The sequence below is a fragment of the Lathamus discolor genome, chromosome 8 (assembly GCF_037157495.1).
Source record: "Lathamus discolor isolate bLatDis1 chromosome 8, bLatDis1.hap1, whole genome shotgun sequence".
Lineage (NCBI taxonomy): Eukaryota > Metazoa > Chordata > Aves > Psittaciformes > Psittacidae > Lathamus > Lathamus discolor.
The window spans coordinates 3,290,681-3,313,217 of NC_088891.1; the positions used below are offsets into that span (position 1 = coordinate 3,290,681).

At 50.7% G+C, this 22,537-nt stretch overlaps 1 protein-coding gene across 1 annotated transcript in view; it reads left to right on the forward strand.

The window, feature by feature from the left end:
* IGDCC3 (immunoglobulin superfamily DCC subclass member 3) overlaps window positions 1-22,537 on the forward strand; it is a 96,596-nt gene that overhangs the window by 35,205 nt on the left and 38,854 nt on the right. The window contains exon 3 of the mRNA XM_065688208.1: window positions 22,069-22,213. Within this exon, the coding sequence (XP_065544280.1) occupies window positions 22,069-22,213 (145 nt within the window). The remainder of the gene's footprint in view (window positions 1-22,068; window positions 22,214-22,537) is intronic.

The window sequence follows — 22,537 nt, forward strand, 5'->3', positions numbered from 1 at the left end:
TAGGGCTGGATTTCCAGGTAAAAACTTCCCAGTGCAGTAGGAATTGAATGAGTTGAATGGGCGAACGTTTCAGCAGCCAGAGGGAAGCATCCTTCTGCTGGGGCTCTCAGGGCTGCAGTGCAAGGGAAAACGTGGTGGTTTGCCACGTCCATGAGAGCGCCTGCCCCTGGGGCTGCGAAATGGCCATTTTGCTCTCAGCCAGGCAGCGAGGCGCAGTTGGAGGGGAGCGCTGGACCCCTCCACTGAATGCGGCACTGCCACAGCCAGCTGGGGCTCAGCTCCGAGCATCCTTTTCTCTGCTTTGAACCTGAGGAGCCATCACACCTTAAGGTCAGGCGAGGGGCCCCGTTAGCGGGCAGGGGGAGGCGGAGGGAGCAGGATGTCATTTTGCCATTAGGCAGGCTTCAAAGGCAGGCAGGCACTGGGGAGGAGGGAGAGGAGCCGCGGGGTCACGGGGGCCTGCGAGCCCCTCGCCCAGCCTCCCTGCGGGACGGCTCACCTGGTGCACAGCTGCTGCGGGAGGAAGGAGCCCAGCAAGAGCATTGGGATGGAGCAGAGTTGGGAAAGCCACGTTGCCAATGCCTTTTACCCTGCAGCCTGCCCTGTTCAGTGTGTGGTTGTGGAATGGGGCTGCGACCTTTGGGAATGATGGTGTGAAGCACTTAGAGCAGCTTTTAAGTGTAGTCCCCTTGGAGTAGTGCTGCCTAAAATGATTTAATGGGGTCCTGCATGGCTCTTGGAGACTCTAGAGCATGATTTTGGCTTGCTGGGAGTGCTGATATTGGAGGCTCCATGCTCTTGTGTTTATGCACCCTGCTTTGGATAGCCTTAAAGCTTTCCTGAATCAGATCCAACCCCTAAAAATCAGGAGAGTTGAGTTAAAAACAAGATTGTCAAAGGAGAAGAAAATCCCTCTCATTTTGGGGTTCGGTGAATTTGCACACTGATCCTTGAGGGTACTTTGGGTTCCCTGTCAGGGCTTTTCTCTGCAGCCACTGGGGATGGGTTTGTGTATTCCAAAGCAAGCTGAGATCCTCCTGCGGATCCCCGCAAGTGGGGCTGGGGAGTAACGCCAGCCTCTGCAAGGCTGGAGATCAAAGCACATGTGTTGGCAATACTGGGAGGCTTCTGGGATCAGATGCTCTTTGACCTGCCCCTAGGAAAGCTGAGAGCCCTGATGCACATGGGAGGTGATGGAGAAGCTGGGTGCTGAGATGAGGGGGAGCAGGCAGGCAGTGCATGGAGCAGTGTTTGGTGTAACTCAGCCAGAGACAGGGCACAGCTCTGCTTCACAAGCTCCTTCCATCCTACAACCCCATCAGGCTTGTGTGCTGGTAATTAGGATGTTTGCTGTCACTTCTACAGGCATGACAATGCATATTCATCAAATATGTAAATTAACACATTAAGCTATTTGCATAAATCTTCTGGATCCAAGAGGATGATGGAGATGAATTGCTGCGAGAGCAGCTCTGGAAACGGCTCCCTCGTATGCGCTTTGCACTGGGATCCTGCCCGCTCTCCATGGATGCTCTGGTGATGCAGAGCAGGAACTTGTTTGCATTCAGCTTTCAGGTGGCTTTTCCTCCTGGGGAAGGATGGGTTGGAGGGGAAAGCAAAGCTGCCCACGTGCTAAACGTGCCGGAGGTCTCGGGTGAACAGAAGTTTGCTTGGGCTTGCTGCGAGCAGTGAGCTTCCCAACAAGCACAGCCACCGCTTCCAACACATCTGGTACCACCAAAAGGAAAATACATAAGACCTGTAACCCTTGCCTGCAGTAGCTTAACAATACCTCAGAGTATTGCTTCAAATATATATAATAAGTCTGAACTCATAAAGTAACGAGTTTATGAGCTTTTAAAAGATTTTACTAGATAAATGGAGGGCCTAATAACATGATTTGATTTCTCAATATAAACAGCGTATTTGCTGGGGTCTCTTAAAATATCCCCAACTTTAACTGCAGAGAATCCAGCGTATGATTTATATTCCTGGCTGCTGGAAGCTCTGGCTTTCATTATCTGTATATGCTGCAAATCCAATTATGTAATATCATTGAGATAAGGCATGTAATGTTTCACAGCTAATTGTTCTACCATGCAAATTTCCTCCAAAGCTGGCATAAGCTGGGATAAAGGGAAGGCAGGGGCTGTTCTTCATGGGTGTAGGTTATGCGGATGGAATCAGGCACGCTGCAGGCGGCTATGTGTGTTGATCTGTTTCTGAACGGGTGTGTTGTGCTACAAGCTCTGCAGGAATCACTAGGTGATGCTAAGCAGGAGTGCGGGTTTGGGGTGAATCAAATGGTTAAATGCAACCAAACAGCAGCCCTTGTTTGGATGGGGAGACCTGGGAAAGGCTGAAGAATATCATAGAATAGCAGAATGGTTTGGGTTGGATTTTAAAGTTCATCCAGTTCTAACCCCACTGCAATGGGCAGGGCCACCTTTTACTAGAGCAGCTTGCTCCAAGCCCTGTCCAACCTGGCCTTGAACACTGCCAGGAATGGGGCAGCCACAGCTTCTCTGGGCACGTATTTCACTGATCCAGCATTGTGCTGGATGGGAAGTCCAGGCAAAGCTTGCTTCCTCCCTACCAGCTTCTCAGCCTCTGCTCTTCCCTCTGGCCATGCACACTATCCCTGCCAGGTTTCAGTGCTGCTGTGGTGTCGGTGGCACTCATCCATCCAGTGGTTCTGGTCCCGGTATTTGGCTCTTTTGAGGAAGTTTCCCACTAGCTATCTTATAGCTGCTGGGCATTGTGCTCTGGATGTGAATAGGTCCCATTCAACCTTGTTTTATTCATCATCAGCAAAGCATGAAATTACAGTGGAAATGCTAATAGATTTCCTAACAGCTTACTATCTACTTGGGTGAAACAGTTATTTGTTGACTAATTAGTAAGTTAATTGTTTTATACTTTATTGAGGTCAGGTTGCTATTTTAATATAGAGGGAGGTGGTGTGTGCTGTTCTAAACCAGACTCTGCTTTATTGAGCCGTTATTACCATGGCTTGGGCTAAAGAAGTGGAGGGAAAGGGTGATGGTACCTCCAAAAGGAGCTTTTCCCCAGCTGTTTGCTGTCTGTCAAGCCAGGATGGGAGCAAAGCTGTGGTCCAGGCCCAGTGCAGAATGCACGTGTGTCACATGCGTACCCTGCCGATGGCTTGGGGAGGTGTGCTGGGTTGGGTCTGTAATCAGGGTTTGCTTTTGGAGCTCTCAGCAGTGTTCAGGCACTTGGGGGAAGCTCCAGCTTGATGCAGCACTTGGTGAAATGCCTGCTGCGGGCTTGGTACTGAGCTCTGCAAGGCTTTCGGAAGCAGGAGGGAAGGCTGGAAAGGCTCTGATGCGGAGCCAGAGGGATGAGGTGTCCCCAGGAGCCAGGATGAGTCCTGCTGGGGTGCTCAGCTTTCTCTGAGACCATTAACACGACAGAGTTCTCAGCTCCCAGAGCTGCTCACAAGCTTTGGGCATGCTAATTAAAACCATTCCTGACATAAAAACCCCATTTTGCAGGAAGAAAGGAAGAACTTCTCCTTCCTGGAGTTTATGATTGCTCGTATGAGTAACCTGGCCTTGGGTTTCTGGGGCATAAGGTCTTTTCCATGGCTTGATTTATGTGATTTAAAGAAAATAGGTTTCCTGCTCTCCTCCTCAGTAGCTTTCTTCCCCTTTCTTTCCCCTCCTGACCCTGTGCTTGTGGCCAGGAGAGGTTTCCTGGGTTTAGAAACAGCCTTAAAAGATACCCATGTGTGGATGGAGGCAGCAGCAGACCACTGGGGAAGGCTGCTTTGGGGTGGTTAAGGCATTTTGCTTTGGATATCTTTTTCCTCTTCTGCTTTCTTCCTCCCCATCCTCCTCATTAGGACACTGTGGTGATTACCTGCCTTAGCTAACCTTGTCCTTTCTCACTTAGCCCAGCCCCAGAGCTGTGATGTGGGTTTGTCTCCCACGTGGGGAGGGATTGCTTAGAAGGTATTACTGCTCTGTGTTGGGCAGCATCACGGGGAAGACTGCAAGAAAGATTATTGCTTGCAGACAGCCTGTTTTGTGCTTATTCCTCCTTCTTCTAGCTGGAAATAGAGTGCGCAAATACTGATACCTATTGGGTTCATTTGTTGTGCTGAAGACTGCTCTTTAGAAAGATTGCTGTTACCTTCTACCTCGAGGTACCTTTAGCCTGCTCTGTAGCCTCAACAGTTTTGCCCATGCACCTATACCGATTTGGCAATCCTTGGAATGCAGAGATATGGATCAAAAGAGCTCTGCTCCTGCTGGCTGTCTGGTACCAGAGCAGTTTGCCCAGCATGGCAGTGCAGCTGCAGGCTGCACTCAGACCTGTAGTGGTACTCAGGGATGTGTGGGTAGCCCTGTCCATCCCATGGCCAAATTTACCTGGGTTTTGTCTCTTCCACCAATGTCTAATCAAACTGGAAATGGCAGGATGGCTGCCAGGAGATACAAGCTGGTACCAGACCACTGCAAAAACCCCCTCCAAAATCAAACAATCATTCAAGTATCAGATAAAGGCAACCAACCCCATCTTAGCTGCCTTTATTTTTTTAGTTGCCCTTCTTTTTTTCCCCTGGAGTGGTCAGATAGCTTTTAAATGTTGGCGCTGTGACTTTCACTGTGCTCTGGTCAAAAAGCCTTCTGCATGTGTTAGCTGGCAAGAGCGGTCCCAGGGCAGTGGACAAAGGGGAGTAGTTTTGCAGCCTGCATCCAAGCATGACTCCGTTTGACGCTGCCACCTGAGCTGGGACAGGCTGTGAATGCAGATTGCACCGCTCCTTCCCCTGCTTATCCCAGGCTTCTTATTGGGAAAAGGGCCCTTGCTCAGGGACTGTCAGGGAAGTGAGTTATAAAAGTTTTATTAGTGGAGCAGAAAGCTGTTTCCAGCCTTATTGTTCCTTGGGAAATAAGAGAGGAAAAGACAGATTATGTTTTGTCTCTTTATTAGATTGGGAAATCATCTATAAAGCAGAAATCTATTTGAACCTGAGCCCCTGTGTCTCTCATTAATGCCAAGTCAGCAGCATCCAGCCAGTTGGATGGAGAGTTTGCATGATGGGGGGCTTTGAAGGGGTCCTGTTATAGTGAGCCGGGTGCTGGAGAGCCCAGAGGAGCCAGATGTGAGGGGGGAAGACGAGAGCCACGAGCCTGGGGTCCTGCACTCAGCCCCTTGCATTTCCTTGCAGCAATGCAGCCACATGCAGACATTCAACTGTGACAAGCTGCAGGGTGGAATAGCTCAGCCTTGGGGAGAGCTACCTGCCTGGTGGGTAGGTGAGAGCTTCTCTATGCTCAGGGACACTGAGGGATCGCACTGGACCGTAAAATGGCCTTGAAAGTGGCAAGTGCAAGTCAAGCTATGAGGCTTAAACTGTTTTATCATGTCGTACACCAGGGCTATTAGTCCCCTTCTGTGCTTCCGTCAGGCAGCGTGGCAACCAGCAGTGCAGCTGTATCAGATATTAAACCCTGCTTTTGAGATTCCTCCTAAAGCAGAATGCTAAATCAACCTCTTCTTCATGGCGTGTTACTGTTTCTTCTCCTTGTGCTGTTTCCTGCCTGGCAGCTTTACCTTTACTTCCATTTCCCTCTCTCGTTTTCCATCAGCTCTGTCTGTAACCATTTTGTGGTTTATTGAGCATGAATGAAGGGTGATGCCTTTTAGATGAGTGATATTTTCATCTGAAGACGCTTGTTTAATAGAAGCCTCTGCTCAGCTGTTATGCCAATGGTGCTTTGTGTTTACCAACAGATTATTTCAACCGGCTTGAATTTGGAGGTAAATGAATTGCACGGAGAGGTTTTCTGCTGTTCGACCCCAGCAAAAATTCTGCTTCCCTTCTGATGGGATGCTACGAGCCCAAAACACGATTTGGAGGTGGTGTGCGCTGTGTAAGAGCTACAGCACTGCCCCTGGGGCTGAGTTTAACCTGTGCTTACCATATGCTACCACTCCTCTTTAGGTAAAATGGGGTGTTCTGCCTCCGTGCAAATGATAGCAGCTCCACAGCACAGAGACTGTAATCACTGGAGCTGCTGCTGTGTGGGGCTTTGGGCATTTGGGAATAAAGTTTTTCACCTATGGGAATAGGTTATGAATCCAAAGTCAGTAGAAAGGGTCTGGGTTTACCCTTGGTGCTGGAAGCTGTTAGCAACAGTGATGGATCCCCAGGTACCTGCTTGTTGCAGGGTACCTCCGTCACCCGGAGAGGTGCCCTGGGCTGTACAACATCAGCATCCGAGGGATGCTGAAATGTGCCTCAGTTGTTAATGGTTTGGGTGTTCTTTGGCCTGAGGTGTGTTGTAGTGATCCCCTGCAGGTCTCCTGAGTTCACCCTGGGGAGGTATATGGCTGGTTTTTGGGCACTGGTGGTAATTAGGCTTACAGGTAAGGCAAAGGCATGCAGCAAGTCAGCAAGGGCATCCTTTGTCTCTGCCATGCTGGGATGCGAGGCAGTGTTTGTGGGCAGAAACCACAGCAGTGCGAGCTGTCTGGTGTGCTGCACTGTGTGATGCTCCTTTGATCCTCCCCAGGCTCTTCTTTGCCTCTGTCTGAATTAACCCCACTGCCTCTGATCCCTGGCTCGTGCCCCTGAGGAGCTGGCTTCCCATCAGTTCTCTGAAGCTGGTGATGGAGGGGAGAGGCCAAATCTCTTCCTGAAGGTTGACTTTCCTGTTTGTGCCCAGCTGGAGCGGGCAGACCTTTTTGCCAGGTGCCTGCAGAAAGCCCTGTCCTGCAACTTAAGCCACAGAAACAGCAGTAGATAGTGATCAGTGCTCCCAGCCACCCCCAAGGGAGCACCCCGGGAACTGTTGGAGGCACATGTCTCTGCACTGGCCGCAGAGCCCACTGCCATGTTAGGAGCAGGGGAGGAGGTGGGATTGCATGTCTCATGGGCTCTCCAGTATGCCTTCCCATGCCTTGGGAGCGCTGTGCATCCCCCGTTGTCTGTGGCTTGTTCTCTTCTTGCTCCTCATGCAACAGCTGGCAAGGGAAAGGGTTGGAGCTGGGCCTTGTGTCCTTAAAGGTGCTCAGCCAACCCTTTGCAACACCAAGACAGCACTGGATTTTCCCTTGCGATTCAGTGCCAGGCTCTGCCACCCTTACTCAGTACCAGAGTGCTCAGGGAAATCAGATACTCGTGGCAGTAAATGTTCCTTTGGGGCAGTGGGTCCCCTGGGGTCCAACCTGCCAAAGCAGCGGGGTTGCTGCTGGTGGGAAGTGCAGAGGTGTTGCTGTAGAGCCCAGCCCCGAGCGCTCATATCAACATCTCCATCCCCTTGCGCAGTAATTTCCTGACTGATGTGCTCCATTAGGGCATTACAGGAGCATTAGTTAATGAGGCCGTGTTTGTGAGCGGTGTTAATCTGGGCTGTCCCTGCTGCTGCAGCATCTGCATCTGGCCAGTGGCTTTGTGCCTCCCGCAGTCGAGCCAGGCTTGGTGAAAAGAGCTGCATTTCCAGAGCCCATCTCCAATAATTCATCCTCCAGGCGAGCCGGGGTAGCCCACACTCACCCTGGTCCCACATAATACAATGGCTGGGCTGGAGCTCCAGGGTTTGTGGCACACTCCTTGCTGCTGTTCTCCAGCCACATTCCTCACGCGTGGACCACGCATCTGCATTCATGTCGATGGTTTAATGTGGGGAGCTCATCAGCCTGATTTCCCCCGTGGCTCTGGGAGTCAGCTGGGGCACCAGGGCCTCCCATTAGTGGTCCAGCCCGGTGCCAGATGGCGGGTGATGGCTTGCGGAGGCTCCAGAGCTGACGTGCCCCATTGTGCGAGAGCACAAAAGCGAGCTGGGCTGGATGGTTTGTTCTTCCCCCCCTCCCCTTCTGCTTTTATTTTCCTTCACTGCTGTCACCCTCACAGCTAATTCCTGCAGCTCTGTTTATTTATTTATTTCATTGCACAGTGTGAAACTGTTGGTGATGTTTTCCATGAGGATGCTCCTGCCTTGTCCCATGTGGGTACCTTACGGGCTTTGCTATTTCCCACCTTTTATTCCCCACCTGAATGTACATGTAAGGGGTGCGGTCCCATGTGCATCACACCCACCTGAAATCTCTCCTTGGATGATTTGGTGGTATAGACAAGTTACTAGGGTATCAGAGTGGGTCTCCTGGGGGTCCATTATGTGCCACAAGGTTTTGTTAGGATAGGTTGAATGGCCAGCTTGCATATTTGGGGTGTCCCAGCAGTTTTTCAGGTCTCTAACAGTCCGTGCTACAATTACCCATTTGTTACTGAGCTCTCATCTCTTTTGTTAATACAGAGAGGTGTCTGTTTTGGTGTGCAAGTGTTTCTTCTGATGAAGATGCACATTTCAGGAGAGAGAGCACTCACTCCCCAGGCTTGGTACAGGCTGAGCATCCCTGCGGAGGCCCCCAGAAAATCAGGCTTATGGGGCTTCAGCTCTGATTTCCCCAGTGGGCTGCAAACACTGGGGCAAAGCTCAAGCTCAGAGCTCAATGTCAGTAAAAATGTCCCACTGCTCAGGCACAATGTTTGACCTCTGCCTGCTCCCAAAAACCCACATCCCTTCTGCAGTGCTGCCATTCCTTGACATTTAGCATCACTCCAGCCCAGGGAGGTTTCCACGCTCCTTTGTGCTTCCCAAACCTTTAATGATCTTCAGTTGAAAGGAAATTTCATGAAGATGGGGAGCTTAGGTGGGTAAATGTTGTTAATCCTGGCATCTGGATGGGGAATGCTTCTAGGAAGTGAGTGGGGACAGCGAACGCATGAGCAGGGATGGGGATAGCATCGCTTTGTCCCATGGGCGCACCCATGCAGCAAAGCTGAGGAGCCTTTGCAGAAGGGATGTGGCTGTATCCCTCCTCTGCGTCATAGCTGGGCAGTTGCAGGTCTGTTTGGCTCTGCCATCACTGAGAGCTTTTGAAGGCAAATACTGCTATTTACATTTGGACTGAGTGGCTGCTTCAACATCCCCCCTTTCTTCTTGCTCTTGTTCCTTCAGCAGGAGCTGTGGTGCTGAGCCCTCCTCCAGGCTGGCCATTGGGTGCTGGGTTTCTTTTCAGGATCGACCCTTGTCTTTTGTCCCTGATGCTGATTTTTGGCTCCCGGGAGGTGTTTGGAAGCGTGTGTGGGGAGATGGCCTGCCCCAACCCACCCAGGATGCACAAACACATAAAGCACAAACATTGGGTAAAGTATTAGCAAATTCCACAGCAGGAAATAACACAAATTCTTCCCATCTCTTCTCCTCCCAACAAATCAATAGAGCTCCTCCTTGTAGCCCTGTGAGCTAATAGTTATCCCGTCTGTGAGCATCCCTTGGGAATTACTCTCTTTAAAGGCTTCCTGAGCCTCACTCACTGCTCTCGCCTCATGTTACCCAGGGCTCCTCTGCATATCCTGTTGCCATCAACTGCAGCAAAGGTGTTTTGAGAAGAGAGGAGAGACAGTACCTGAGGTGATGGGTGTTTGATCTGTGATAAAAAGGCAAAAAGATGTAAATACCTGAATGCCTTAGCAAAATGTTCAAAGCTGAAATCTGGCTTTGCTTGGCTGCTTATGTTAAAATTCCCCATGGAAAGGACTTGGTTATTTCTCTTTGCCAGCGATAGATGCTTATGGAAGATACTATATTGGAGATTGGATGATGGTAGATCACCAGTACATCACTCTCCCATAGGCGTGGTGAGGTTATTCTTCTTCCATATAGAAACCTGCTGTTGTACACCATCTTGCATGCAGAAAACACACCCAATGAGTGCAGACCTCCATGGTGTGACTGTAGGTGCGATGCACTGCATCTCCTCTTTCTGTTGCTTTTCTTCCTTGACGTGATACCCTGGCATGTTGTGGTGCTGGTGGTGGTTTCACGGGCAGTGTTGTCTCACCAGCATGTGTCAGTAAGGAAGCCCTGAGCCTGGAGCAGCACAGCAGGGCCATGGGCGAGTTGCCTCCTTGCCCCACTGCTCTTCTCCTGCCTCCTCTTTTCAAAGAGTCCTCAAAGGTAATGAGTTCAGTTTGATAAAGTGGGCCCGGGGAGAGGTGTTGCTGTGACTTTGGCAGATAAGCCTCCCTGCTCCTTATCAACAAGAAGCCAGTCCTCCCTGGAGAGCTGTTTTCTCTGGAAAGCATCCATGCTCCTTGGGTTCAGTGATGGTCTGGTGATAGCAAGGAAGATAAAGATGGTGAGATTTGTAACTCTGCCATCACTTCCTTCCTCTGCGTGACCATCCGTGTTCCTGTGTCCTTGCTTGTATTTGTCTGTCCACATGAATCAGGATGGTGCTGTATCTCCCAGTCATATTTAGGGCACTGTGGGATATGTGGGGAGGAGAGAGGACTTGTGGTGGGTGCAGATGTGCTTCCGGATGGAGTGGCTGCTTCGCATGGACCCTAAGAGCCATGTAAGCTCTAACCTTGTGGGAATGGGTGTTTGGAGGGACTGTGGCTCAGGGAGTCCAGCCCGTGTTACCACCTGTGCTGTGTCATGCATGTACATAGAACCATAGAACAGTTTGGGTTGAAAGGGACATTTAGTCCAACCCCACTGCAGTGAGCAGAGACATCCCCAGCTCGGGTTGCCCAGAACCACATCCAGCCTGGCCTTGAATGTCTCCAGGGATGATGCGTCCAGCACCAATCTGGGCAACCTGTGCCAGTGTTTTACCACCCTCATTGTAAAGAATTTCTTCCTCGTATCCAGCCTGAATCTCCCTGTTTTAGTTTAGAACCATCATCCCTCCTCCTATCGTGACAGGCCCTGCTGAAAAGTCTCTCCCCATCTTTCTTGTTCTTGCACATGTACACCCGCTCCTGTGTGCACACCGACAGGCGATGCTGGGGCACAACCCCAAGCGCATCCATCCCGGTGGAGGCGCAGGAAAGGAGTTAATGCTCTTTGGCTCTCACACAGAAACACAACCCCCATCTCCACCGAGCTCCCGGGGAGAAATCAGTGCAAACATCAAACCACACGTCCCGTACAGTGGGGCTGAGACGCCGGAGCTCTCAACTTCCCCTTTGAGGTGGGAATAGTTTGGCTGGCAGCCGGGAATGGGGAGAGGGACTTCCAGAGATAAGCTATTTTCAGCCATCGGGGCTCCTCGCCGTGGCATAAATAGCAGAGAGGAGAGTGCTCCGTCTGCGGTCATGTGTCCTGCTGCCGTGGATTTGGCCTATTTTCTGAAGAATGGCTGTAATTCAGCTTGAATTTCCCCTGGATTGCTGCCAGCAAAATAGGAAGCTGTTGCTATTGCCAAGGAGCAAACAGGAATGTCTATATGTAAGGCAGCCACAGGGATGAGATGACGGCTAATGGCTTAGCCGCTGCCAGGAGGGAAAGCAGACCTTGAGGGAGCTGGATTTTCTCACTGTCACAGCGGTTCAGGCCTTTCTACATCTTTAATACTATCACCTTTTGGATCAGGCAATGTCTGTGTTCACCATCAGGGGATGGGAGCAGAGGAGCACTCGGGATTTTGGAAAATCACCTGCATTTAAGTGGAATTCAGAGTGAAAATGAGCAGGAAGGAGCTTTTTATAGCTGATTCCATGATCTAGAGCAGTCCTTTGTAATGGTAATTCTGTGCCTGACTTGCTCTTCATCCATGCTCAGGTCCTTTGGCATCTCCTCTTACCTCCCCGTATGCACAGGGTATGCCGAGTATTGTCCTTGCAATGGTGTGTGGTGGCTCCTCTGTATCAGGGGATGGAAGTCAGCCTTTTGGGGGTTGTTTTTCTATCTGAATACCATCTTCAGACACCGTATGCCCTGGTTCCACCTCCATTTCGTTCTGTGGTAAAGAAGGGAGCAGTTTATGATGCTCGGCGCGGAACATGGACGTGGTGAAAGACACACTGTTCTGAAGGATTTCGGGTTAATTTCTGCGGGACAGAGAGCGCGTTGTTCACATCGCTCCCTCTCCACGGCAGGGCAGCCGCCTTCCTTCTGTGCTCTGCCTGCCTCGGGTCTAGCGGGAGCCTTTCCCCTGTGTCTTTGCACAGCTCTTCCCTTAATGCTGCTGGGAGGTTTGCAAGTCCGTCATGGTTTAGAATCTGAGGGCCAGGCTGAGAGAGCTGGGCTGGTTCAGCCTAGAGAAGAGACGGCTCCTGAAGGGGGGACCTGAGAGCAGCTCCAGTGCCTGAAGGGGCTGCAGGAAACCTGGAGAGGGGCTTGGGACAAGGCCTGTAGGGACAGGCCAAGGGGAATGGCTTGAACCTGCCCGAGGGGAGACTGAGCTGAGCTCTTAGGCAGAAGCTCTTCCCTGTGAGGGTGCTGAGGCGCTGGCACAGGGTGCCCAGAGAAGCTGTGGCTGCCCCATCCCTGGCAGTGCTCAAGGCCAGGTTGGACACAGGGGCTTGGAGCAAGGTGCTCCAGTGGAAGGGGTCCCTGCCTGTGGCAGGGGCTGGGACTGGATGAGCTTTAAGGTCCCTTCAACCCAAACCAGTCTGGGATTTTGTGATTCTACTGGGACTCAAACCTGCTGGACTGTGGCATGGGATGCTGCAGAGAGGTACATCTGGGTATCACAGAGTCCATCATGTGTGACTGCCCACCGCTTTTAACCAAAGGCTGAGTCTCTCTCTGTGCTGTGCTTGGGGTTTTGCTGAGTGCCAAGAGATGCTTCATTGTATGCACTGCAGCACCTTGCCGTGGATCATCAGATTTGATAAAGAGATGCAGGGCATCATCTCAGAGGCAGTCCCACCTCCTCCAGGCACTCATCCAGCCTCTGCCCAAGGGAACACCTCAGTCCACACAGCGGGCACTGTAGTATACAGGCAGAATGGGCTGTAGCTCTGTTTCCTATGGACTTGGTCATCCCAGCTGTGCAGGAGCGGCACCAAGCACTTGCACAGGCAAAACTCAACCGCAGCAGGGCTGACCCTGCAGCAGCAGGAAGGAGAATGAAGAGTGAATCACCAGCACTGTGCTGTTTGCTGTCATCCCGGTAAAAATGGCACCTTGCCCAAGTCTTCTATAAATCACAGGTTCCATTCGGAAAGGAGTTTTCTGTGGTAATTAATGAGCCAGTATAAAGACATTAAATGGAGAATGTGTAGTGATAGAAGGGCTTATCATTCACTGAGCCATCTTCCCCCATGTGAATAACCACGAGGGAACAAAGGCCAAACTCCTTATAGACTGAAGTGCGCTATCTCTGATAGCTGGGAATGAAGTAGTTCTCTGCACATAACAAAGGCGCAGTGAAATACATTAGTAAACTAATTACAGGAGAGCTGGTAAAAACAGATGCTGAGGGTTTGGAGCTATTATTGGTGTGATTGCGAGCAGAAAAATGGGAGCTGACAACAAAAAATTAAAACCTGCATCTCATTTAACATTCATTAGCCTGTAAATCAGGACAGCTCCTGTCTGAGCGCGGCGCTGACGGCGTGTCATGGGCAGCCGTGATGAGAAGCTGCCTTCCCCTTCACCTTTTGGGATTCCTCCGGAGATGCTGAAGTGAAGGGAACACAAAAACCTATGGGTGGTTGAAGGTTTGCAGCGCAGGAGCTCTGAGAAGGGGTGTTTCTGCCTACAGGTGCTGCAGGGCTGTGGAAGGGCAGGATAACACCTCCTGCTCCGGTGGCTCGGTGCCTCTCCGAGCTGATGAAAAGCAGGATTGCTCGTCTGTGCTTGCTATCGGGAGGAGCTGGCTGCAAACGAAGTGGTCCAGGGCCAAACCCAGCTGTATGGGAGCTTCCTGTTGTACCATCTCCGTCAATATTTGGGAAAGGGCTGGAAAACATTGTTATTGTGCAACAAATCAAAATGGGAACTATGTAATTTGTCTTAATTGTGTGTGTCGGAGTAGGAAAAACACGAGGAGCTCCGGATGGGAATCTGGCAGGAGAGCCCAGCCTGCTGGCAGCGTGCTGCATGCTTTGCTTTGCCCTCACCGAGCCAACCTCTCTCGGAGGCTTGTGGGGCAGCTTGTCCTTCATTCTCATTATTTCAGGGGTCTGCAGGGGCACTTGAGCAGGATAAACCGCTGGTATTTTGCAGAGAGCAAACACGTGCTTTGGAGGAAAGCCTGGCATGCAGTGGGGTCCTGAAGAAGCCATTGCCGAAGCAGGGTGAGCTGTGGATGCAACAGGAGGGAGCAGTCTGTGATGCTGGAGGGGAGCCCTGTTTTGGTGTGCAGGAGTCTTGACGGGATGCTGGGGTTTCTGAAGAAGACACCCCACAGAAATACAGGAGCCCTTCGTGGTGACTTGTACCGCCGGGTAGTGTAATGGTGATGGATAACCTCCTCCTGCACTGCAGAACCACTAGCCCCATATGCAGTCCACCCAAGCAAATTAAGAGTTGTTTATGACATTCAGTGCTCCCTCTTCCCTCCAGCAGCAGGGTGGCAGGACCACAGGTTTGGCTTCACAAATGGTCGCCTCAGGATACACTAAATGCTGTCATGAGCCGGAGAGCAATTTTGTCTTGAAAAATTACTGCAATAGCACTCCCTGATAAAGGTCTCTTCTTCTGCACCAGAAACTTCTCGCCCTGAAACCAATTTGAGAGTGCTAACGGGGCTCTTTATTAGGCGATTCCCCTGCAAAACAAGAGGGTGCTGGAAGATGAATAACCACCTTGGGCCGTCTGCAGGTGACATGATGGGCTGCTGCCCCGTGCTCTGAACATGGAGGGAAGTGAGAAATTTGGTCCATGGGATTGCCCAGATGCATCTTTCAAAGTGATTTATAAGGAGCAGCATTGCCTTATAGGCAGAGCGTGCCATTGGTACTCGAGGGATGATGCTGGATTTGGGTTGTGATGATGGGCGTCACTTTGTGTCCCCTGTGCCTGTCTCTGTAAAATGACTGATACGTTTATGGGAAGGGTTTGAGGATGCTTGGACGCCTGGCTGCTCACTGGGCTTCAGAGAGGGTGTTTGTGCTGATGCACTGGGACTCGCTGCTCCTTGCTTCCAGGCTGGGATGATTTCTGGCTGCAGCCACGTTGCAGGAGGTCCTGAATCTGAGCAGGCAGCATTTGGGCAATGCAGCTGCACCAGGGAGAGCATGGCAAAGGCCTGCTGATTTTAGGGGTATCCTCAGGCATAGGCAGCTCCCCTGGCATTCTCCATCCTCCCAGGTCAAGGTGGCAAGGGTGGTGGCGTGTCAAACATTGGGATGCTCCCTTGGCATTCTGTACTGGGACAGTGTGGGCACAGTCTCTCTCCAGAGGGTTAGCACTTTGTGAGCTTTGTAGAAATTGTGAGATACTTCAGTATGCAACAGCCCTTGGGGTGTATGGTCACTATTTCTGTGCAGAGACTGCATTTACCCAGACAAAAGTCTTTCTCGCTCATGGGAGAGGACCCCTTCATCAACAACTGATGGCAGTGTAGTTACTTTTCCAATAAGTGAGCTATAATCAATACCATAAATAAATGAAATGTTCTTTAGGACTTAGGGAGGTGGGCTTGGAGGTGCACGTGATTGAGCAGGAGAGTCTGGGTGTGTTGGTGATGGGGTGTGCCTTCAAGGGAGCCTCAGGAAGAGGAGTGGAGCTGCAGCACAGGCAGGCGAAGGTTTTCCTGGTACCAAGATAAAGTTCCTGCAGGTACAACCCGTCCTCCTCTTCCTCCCAGCCCTGGTCTTTCACGTGTGCAGGGTGGGCAGAGGAGCCAGGGACCCCTGAGCATGTTCCCTCCGACTCCTGGTCTGCGGTGGAGATGACTTCGTTACTTTCATGGTGTATTTATCATCCCTGTGCAGAAGCAGCCCCTGAAGGGTTCTGTGCATTTGTCCACTTGCTTCTCAAGGCCCCAAAGCAAACAGACGCCAATCTGTGTGGTGCAGTTGATACGCTGGAGGGAAGGGATGCCATCCAGAGGGACCTCGACACGGTTGTGAGGTGGGCTGATGCCAACCTTATGAAGTTCAACCACGACAAGTGCAAGGTCCTACACCTGGGTCGGAGCAATCCCAGGCACGGCTACAGACTGGGCAAAGAAGAGATTCAGAGCAGCCCTGCAGAGAAGGACTTGTGGGTGCTGGTCAATGAGAAAATGAACATGGGCCGGCTGCAGTGTGCGCTCGCAGCCCAGAAAGCAACCGTATCCTGGGCTGCATCAAAAGGACTGTGACCAGCAGGTCAAAGGAGGTGATCCTGCCCCTCTGCTCTTGTGAGACCTCACCTGGAGCATTGTGTGCAGTTCTGGTGTCCTCAACATAAAAAGGACATGGAACTGCTGGAACAAGTCCAGAGGAGGCCACGAGGATGATCAGGGGACTGGAGCATCTCCCATATGAAGATAGGCTGAGGAAGTTGGGGCTGTTCAGCCTGGAGAAGAGAAGGCTGCGTGGGGACCTCATAGCAGCCTTCCAGTACCTGAAGGGGGCCTATAGGGATGCTGGGGAGGGACTCTTCATCAGGGACTGTAGTGACAGGACAAGGGGTAACGGGTTCAAACTTGAACAAGGGAAGTTTAGATTGGATCTAAGGAGGAAATTCTTTCCTGTTAGGGTGGTGAGGCACTGGAATGGGTTGCCCAGGGAGGTTGTGAGTGCTCCATCCCTGGCGGTGTTCAAGGCCAGGTTGGATGAAGCCTTGTGTGGGATGGTTTAGTGTGAGGTGTCCCTGCCTATGGCAGGGGGGTTGGAACTGGATGATCTGGAGGTCCTTTCCAACCCTGACTGTTCTATGATTCTATGATCAGTAGAGGCCATGGATGCTACTCGTTGCCATGTGGCAGGGAGGTGACCTGAGCTGGATTTGGCTTGCGGTCATTTCACATGTTACGCAGAAAACTGGGAAGCCATAGTCCCAGAGCAGCCAGTGATTTGCCTCCCGGTGAATTCGGAGTTAGGAGGTAGTACTTATTTTTCCCCCCCTCCTCTTGTGTCTGTTGCATGTTCCCTCCCATGGGCAGCTGCTGTGTCTCATTGCAAGGCATTAGCTCAGTTGTCTCCCATTTATCCTTGTCCCAGGGGCTTAGGGCAGGGGGAAGAAAAGCGAGACCAGGTGGAGATGTTGTTCCTCAACCAGAGAAGTCCACCTGATGGGGCGTCCTCTCAGCCTTGTCTCAGTTGTTTCACTCAGCTCTGCCTGAGTGTGACAACAACATGTACAGAAGGATGCAAAATAGAGGGTGGAGAGCCTGAACCATCCTGCTTCGAGCATTCCTACCTGCTCCAGGGGGAGAAAACCGCAGCCAAAGCGAGAGAGGAGTAAGCATTTGTTTGCAGACATTGCAGGTAAGCGTGTGGGACTGAGCCTCTTTCCCTCTCCATCAGCACAGAGGGAGATGGGGCTTCCTCCCTCTCTCATCCCAAATGAGCTACATTCCTCCAAAACGTCTTCTTTGCTTCAAACTTTCCCGACTCTTGCAGCCCGTTTGCTTTTGAGATCTGAAGGCCAGCACGGACAATAGAGATTCGGGATTTTCACCCCTATGGTTAGCGGGCAGGATTTTCCTCTGCGCTGGGAGAGGCACGGCCGCTCTTTAATATTTCCCTCCCTTTCCAAAGCGGAGAGAAAGGCGATTTTTCTTCCCTTTAGATGTGGGCGAAGGCCCCAGCTCCTGCTACTCCTGGAGAATTAAATAGATAAATGGGCGGCGCTGTTGTTCACGCTTCACTATGCACAAAGCAACTTGCATTCAAAATTGGGCTCATGGCAGCGCGGCGACAGCCTCGCACAATAGCGGCATTAGACACGCAGGGCCGGCTCGCGGGCGCGGAGCCTGCTCTGCAGCTGGAGCAGCCACCGGGCTCTTGTGATGGGGCTGCTTTATCTGTCTGAAAATGCATCTTTAAAAGGAGAGAAATGTATGGGAAGAAGATGCAGTGTCCTTAAAGACTTGGGAACGCGTTCCTGCTTGGAAACAGGGGGAAGAGAGGAGAGGATGGCATTTGTGGTGTCCATACGCCCCCCATCTTTTATGCCTGCTCTTTCTAGCAGGCAGCTCTTCCATTTGCAGTGTGGAAGGGACCTGTGTCTGCAAAGCCTTCACCTCCTGAAAATATTCACCTTTTTTGACAATATTCACCATCAGGTTGCTAACTTAATAGTGAAGGACTCCTAAGCCAGGAGGGAATGGAAGATTTAATCCCTCTGCGTGCTTTGGGGCGGGTGGCTTGCAGGGAAAGCGGTTGGGAAGGAGTTGTGGTGCCAAGGAGAGTGGGGTGCTTAGTAAATCTCATAGATACCCCAGGCTGGTTCTGCTGGAGCTGTCAGCCTGGTTTTAGAGTGGTTTAGGTCTGGGTTTAATTGGCATGGTGGTCATTGTTTTAAAATGACCCTGGCTTCTGCTAAACCAATGGGAAGTTCAGTTTTGTTAGGAAGCTGAGAAATTCGGTATGAAAATCAGCAGCTGTCACCGTCATCAGGATGGAGCCAGTCTTGGAGGGGTTGGCTCTGCCTGTGGCTTGTTCTCTGGCACTGGGCAGACCATTTGCCTCCCCAGCTTCACCATGATCAATTGTAATGAAGCTAACAAAGCCTGCCCTCCTTGGTAGGGGCATCTAGGATCCCAAATACTAGAAGCATGTCCCCATTAAACTCTTGTTCCTTGTATTGTGTTAACTTTGAGATGTTTTAACTTTTTGTCTTCGTTGGAACGGGTCTGAATTTAACAGGTTAGTGGCAGAAATGTGGAGAAGGGGGCTCACTTGTGGGCTGCCTGGTGTCAGTGGTGGTGAGGATGCTTAGCTTCTCCCCAGCATCCTCTTGTGTCAGAGCCAACCTGGGTATCTGTTACCCCGTAAGTAATGTAAAAGCAAAAAGCAGGACTAGCTGAGCTCCCTAAATACTCTCCTAACACCGTGCTTGGCACTGAACCCTTCAAGTCTTCTCCTTGTACCTGCAGTTGATAATAATGTTTGTGTTTTAATGATTCTAACAGGCCTGGGATTTGCTCTGACATACCAAGTTAATGTTTTCTTTTTCTATATCAAATCTAGGTCAATCTCCAGCTTAGCACTAATGCTGTACTGAGCAGAAAAGGATTGGCCACTAATGGTTTCAATTTAGTTTTTCGTGGAGTAGAGAAAATTTCATTCAATACCTATTTTCATTTTCATTCCTTTGGCCTTTCACAGGGCCCATTAGGATGGAGGCAGTGTTTGTGCTTTGATTAGGGGAGACCCAGCTAAGTCTTTTGCCAGAACGAATCCTCTGTGAATATGGATGAGGATGCTGCTGCTCACCTGTGCTGTGTCTGTAGGACATGTTGGAGACTGCATCCTGGTGAGGGTTAGGTGATGGGAGCTCCCAAGCATGGGGTTCTCTTTAGGGCAGAGCCTCAGCTGTGATCCACCTTCATCCTGGCTGAGGTCCTCTGTGATAGTGTGGGGAAAGGAGAAATGAAGAGTAACTCCTCTACCTCATGTGTCAATGTGGTTGTAGACAGCTCAGTCTGGATCTAGCCTTGGCCAGCATCTTTGAGATCAGGTTCACCCATGGCTGCAGTGTGGGAGGGCTGCTAGGACCATTCCGCATCTCCTGTGGGACCATTCCCCATCCATTCCTGTAGCCCATTTTGGTTTGTCTTTCCCTGCCTGGAACAAGGACTCTGCTGTAGGAGTTTGTTACAGTCAGCTGGGACATACATGAAAATCTCAGGTGGGTCAGCAGAGATTTAGCCCCTCCAGGCGATGCTCTATAAAGCACTTGCGCTCCTATCCCTCTCCTCTCCTTACACCCAGGGATTAATTTGCAGGCTGAAAACAGCATCGCAGGTAAGCGCACGTGCTCGAGTTTTGTTGCTGTTTTACAGGAGGTGCTGCAAAAGCTTTTGTCTCTGCAACTGTAAATAAACTCAGAAACCTGCTTTAAAAATAGCGTTTTGTAGCTCAGTGCATGAATTTTTAATGCGTCTTCTGCAAACCAGCTGGTCTTGGCAAGGGTCACAGTGTTTCCTAGGCATTTAACATAAAACTGTGCTTCAAAGCCACATTATAGGGTCGTTGAAGAGTAATATTTTACTTAACATCCTCATAACTGAATTATTTATAACTTGCCATGTTTTATTCATGATAAATATTAATACTAGTGTCTTTAAGAGTAGAGGTTATTGCTGCAGTTTTACCTGTAAGAGGTGATATTATTGAAATAAAGGGCTGGCAATGAATTCTATAGCCAGCAGAGCAACGTCTGTGCCGGGGCTGCTCTCATTCACACCTCCCTCCTCTTATCAACCCTGTCAGCCACCGAAAAACCTCCGCGCTGAGCATCTGTACATTTGAAAGGAGTTTTCCTGCAGGCATCTGAATCTCTGCTGCTTTTTCCTCCTCCCTTTCTTTCTTTGTTAGAGGTTTGTGTCCTTCTGATTCATTCTTGGATTTATTTCTTGGTGTGGGTCCATACGCTTTGGTTGCAAGATGCTCACCCTGGCCTGGGTCTCCGAATGGCAGCCTTGAAATGTTCCACAGGGTCCCTTGAGCCCTCCTGCCACAGGCACCTCTGGATCCCTCATGTTTTGGAGCATCCCTTGTCAGCTTGGAAAGGGAATCACCTGGGGTGGGAGAACCTCCAGCAGCCTTTGGGCTCCTTCCCACGTGGCTGAGTGCTCTGGGCCACGAGCAGCCTCATTTCAAGGCTAAATCTGTGTGAATTGGATAAATTGCCATTCCACCACCAGGCTTCATCCCTTACCAGGATATTTGCATTAGCTTTCATCTTGGGAAAGGTATCATTTTGCATGTTTTTTTGCCTTATGTTGGTGTGTTCCCATCTGGCTGGAGCATCGCACAGCCACCTCCTGGTCCTGCTCCAATCAGTGCATCCCAGTGTGTGTCTTGCTCCTTATCCCACCCTCACAGCTACAAAAACCTCCCCATCCCTATGGCCATGCAGGGCCAGGGCTTTGCTCCGTGTTGCTCCATCCGCTTAACAAACCTGCAGTGAGCGGGTTCAGAGCAGTGGTTGTGGGAGCAGGGCGGGTTAATGCAACACATATTTAATGTATGATTGCTAATGGCCATCTCCCATCTGCCTGGGCCCAACTGGAGTTTGCAGATGAATGATTAAGCTGCCCTGACACATATGCAGCTTGTTCCTTTAGCAGAAGTACATTCATTATACTTGACGCATGTAAAAGGCGATGAGGCTTTCTTGCTGGGGAGAGGGGTATTATCGAGCTGGGGTGGCAGAGCAGGGGGTTCTCTTGGAGTTTATTTTGTATGATAATGTGAGATCTTCCTGTGGATGCAGCACTATAAATGAATCATGAGCTGAATAACCACTGGGATGTTTATTAGCTTCGAATATGTTTATTGCAGAGTCAACAGGCAGCACCTTCCAATTAATTAATAGTAATAATTACTGTATTATTTATGTAGCTCTAACAGCATGCCGGAGTCCTTGTGCACAATGGTTCCGGATGTGGCTATGCTGGAACAGGCTGGTCTGCATTCACCCCGCATGGGCACGCTGAGGTTTGTCATTAGCTGTCGGGTGGTCCCAACCCCAAAAGCTTTGGTTTGCTGCGCTGCTGAGCTCTTGGCAGCTGCTCTTTCTATGGGCTGAAGCCTGTTGCTCCGCAACATGGAGATGTGACCGTTCCTTCTGCAGTGCTGGGAGGCAGAGCCTGCAGTGAGCCGGAGCATCCACCAAACCAAGGCGGAAATCAAGGGCTGTTTTACTGAAGTATCCGGGAGCACTTCTGGTCAAGGTATCGAAACAAAATGAGTTTAGGAGTCCGGCTGTGCACATCAGAAGGGTATTTACAGCAGGTAAGACATTGGCAGCAGCAGAAAGGATAAACTTCTCTTTCCTTGCATCCAAAGCCCACTCAGGCTGTGGAGCACAGCCAGTAAGTGCCAGTGCAGTGTCTGCGTGTCTTGCTGCCCCTGTAGACCTCACTGTGGAGCATGTGTGTCGTGGAGCACTGTCTTCTGCCCTGATTGAGTCAGTCGGTTTCATGTGCAGGGGCAGACACGTAGCAAGAACTTGACACTGGTCTTGTTTCTCCATGCAGGAAGTGAGGCTGCAAACCAGTCTTCTGTTCTTGCATCGCCATGCCATTTGCCAGCTCTGGGAAATCCGGATGTTTCTAGGTCATGTGAAGCTCTTGACAACGGATCTCTCTTCACATGTGAATATTTTTGTCTCTCTTCTTGTCTTCCAGCCATGTCTGACTTCCACATCCACCCTCAGAACGCAGTGGTGGAGGAAGGTGGTGTAGCAAGATTCCAGTGCCAGATCCATGGCTTGCCAGAGCCAGTCATCCTCTGGCAAAAGAACCGCATGCCAGTCAACACAGACAACGAAAGGTAGGACATGTACTGCTGTTCTTTCTCCGGGTGGAAAAAGGTGGCCAGGCTTCCTATTGCTGTCACAGTTGTGTTAGGACACAGTTAACCTGGGCTGAGGGTCTTGGCCGGTGTTCCTGTCATGGAAGACTCTTATAGTTAATGTTGTGAGGTTTCTGGGCTCCTCCTGGGCAAACACCGTGTTGAAATACTGCATGTCTCAGGAGAGGCAGGTAAAGCCCTTATGGAGAGGGCAAGGGTTCAGCATTGACCTTCCCTGATCAGCCCTATTCCAGGTTTACTTTCCAGCACGAAGCCCACCCAGCAGTCCTAGCAGAGCTGGCT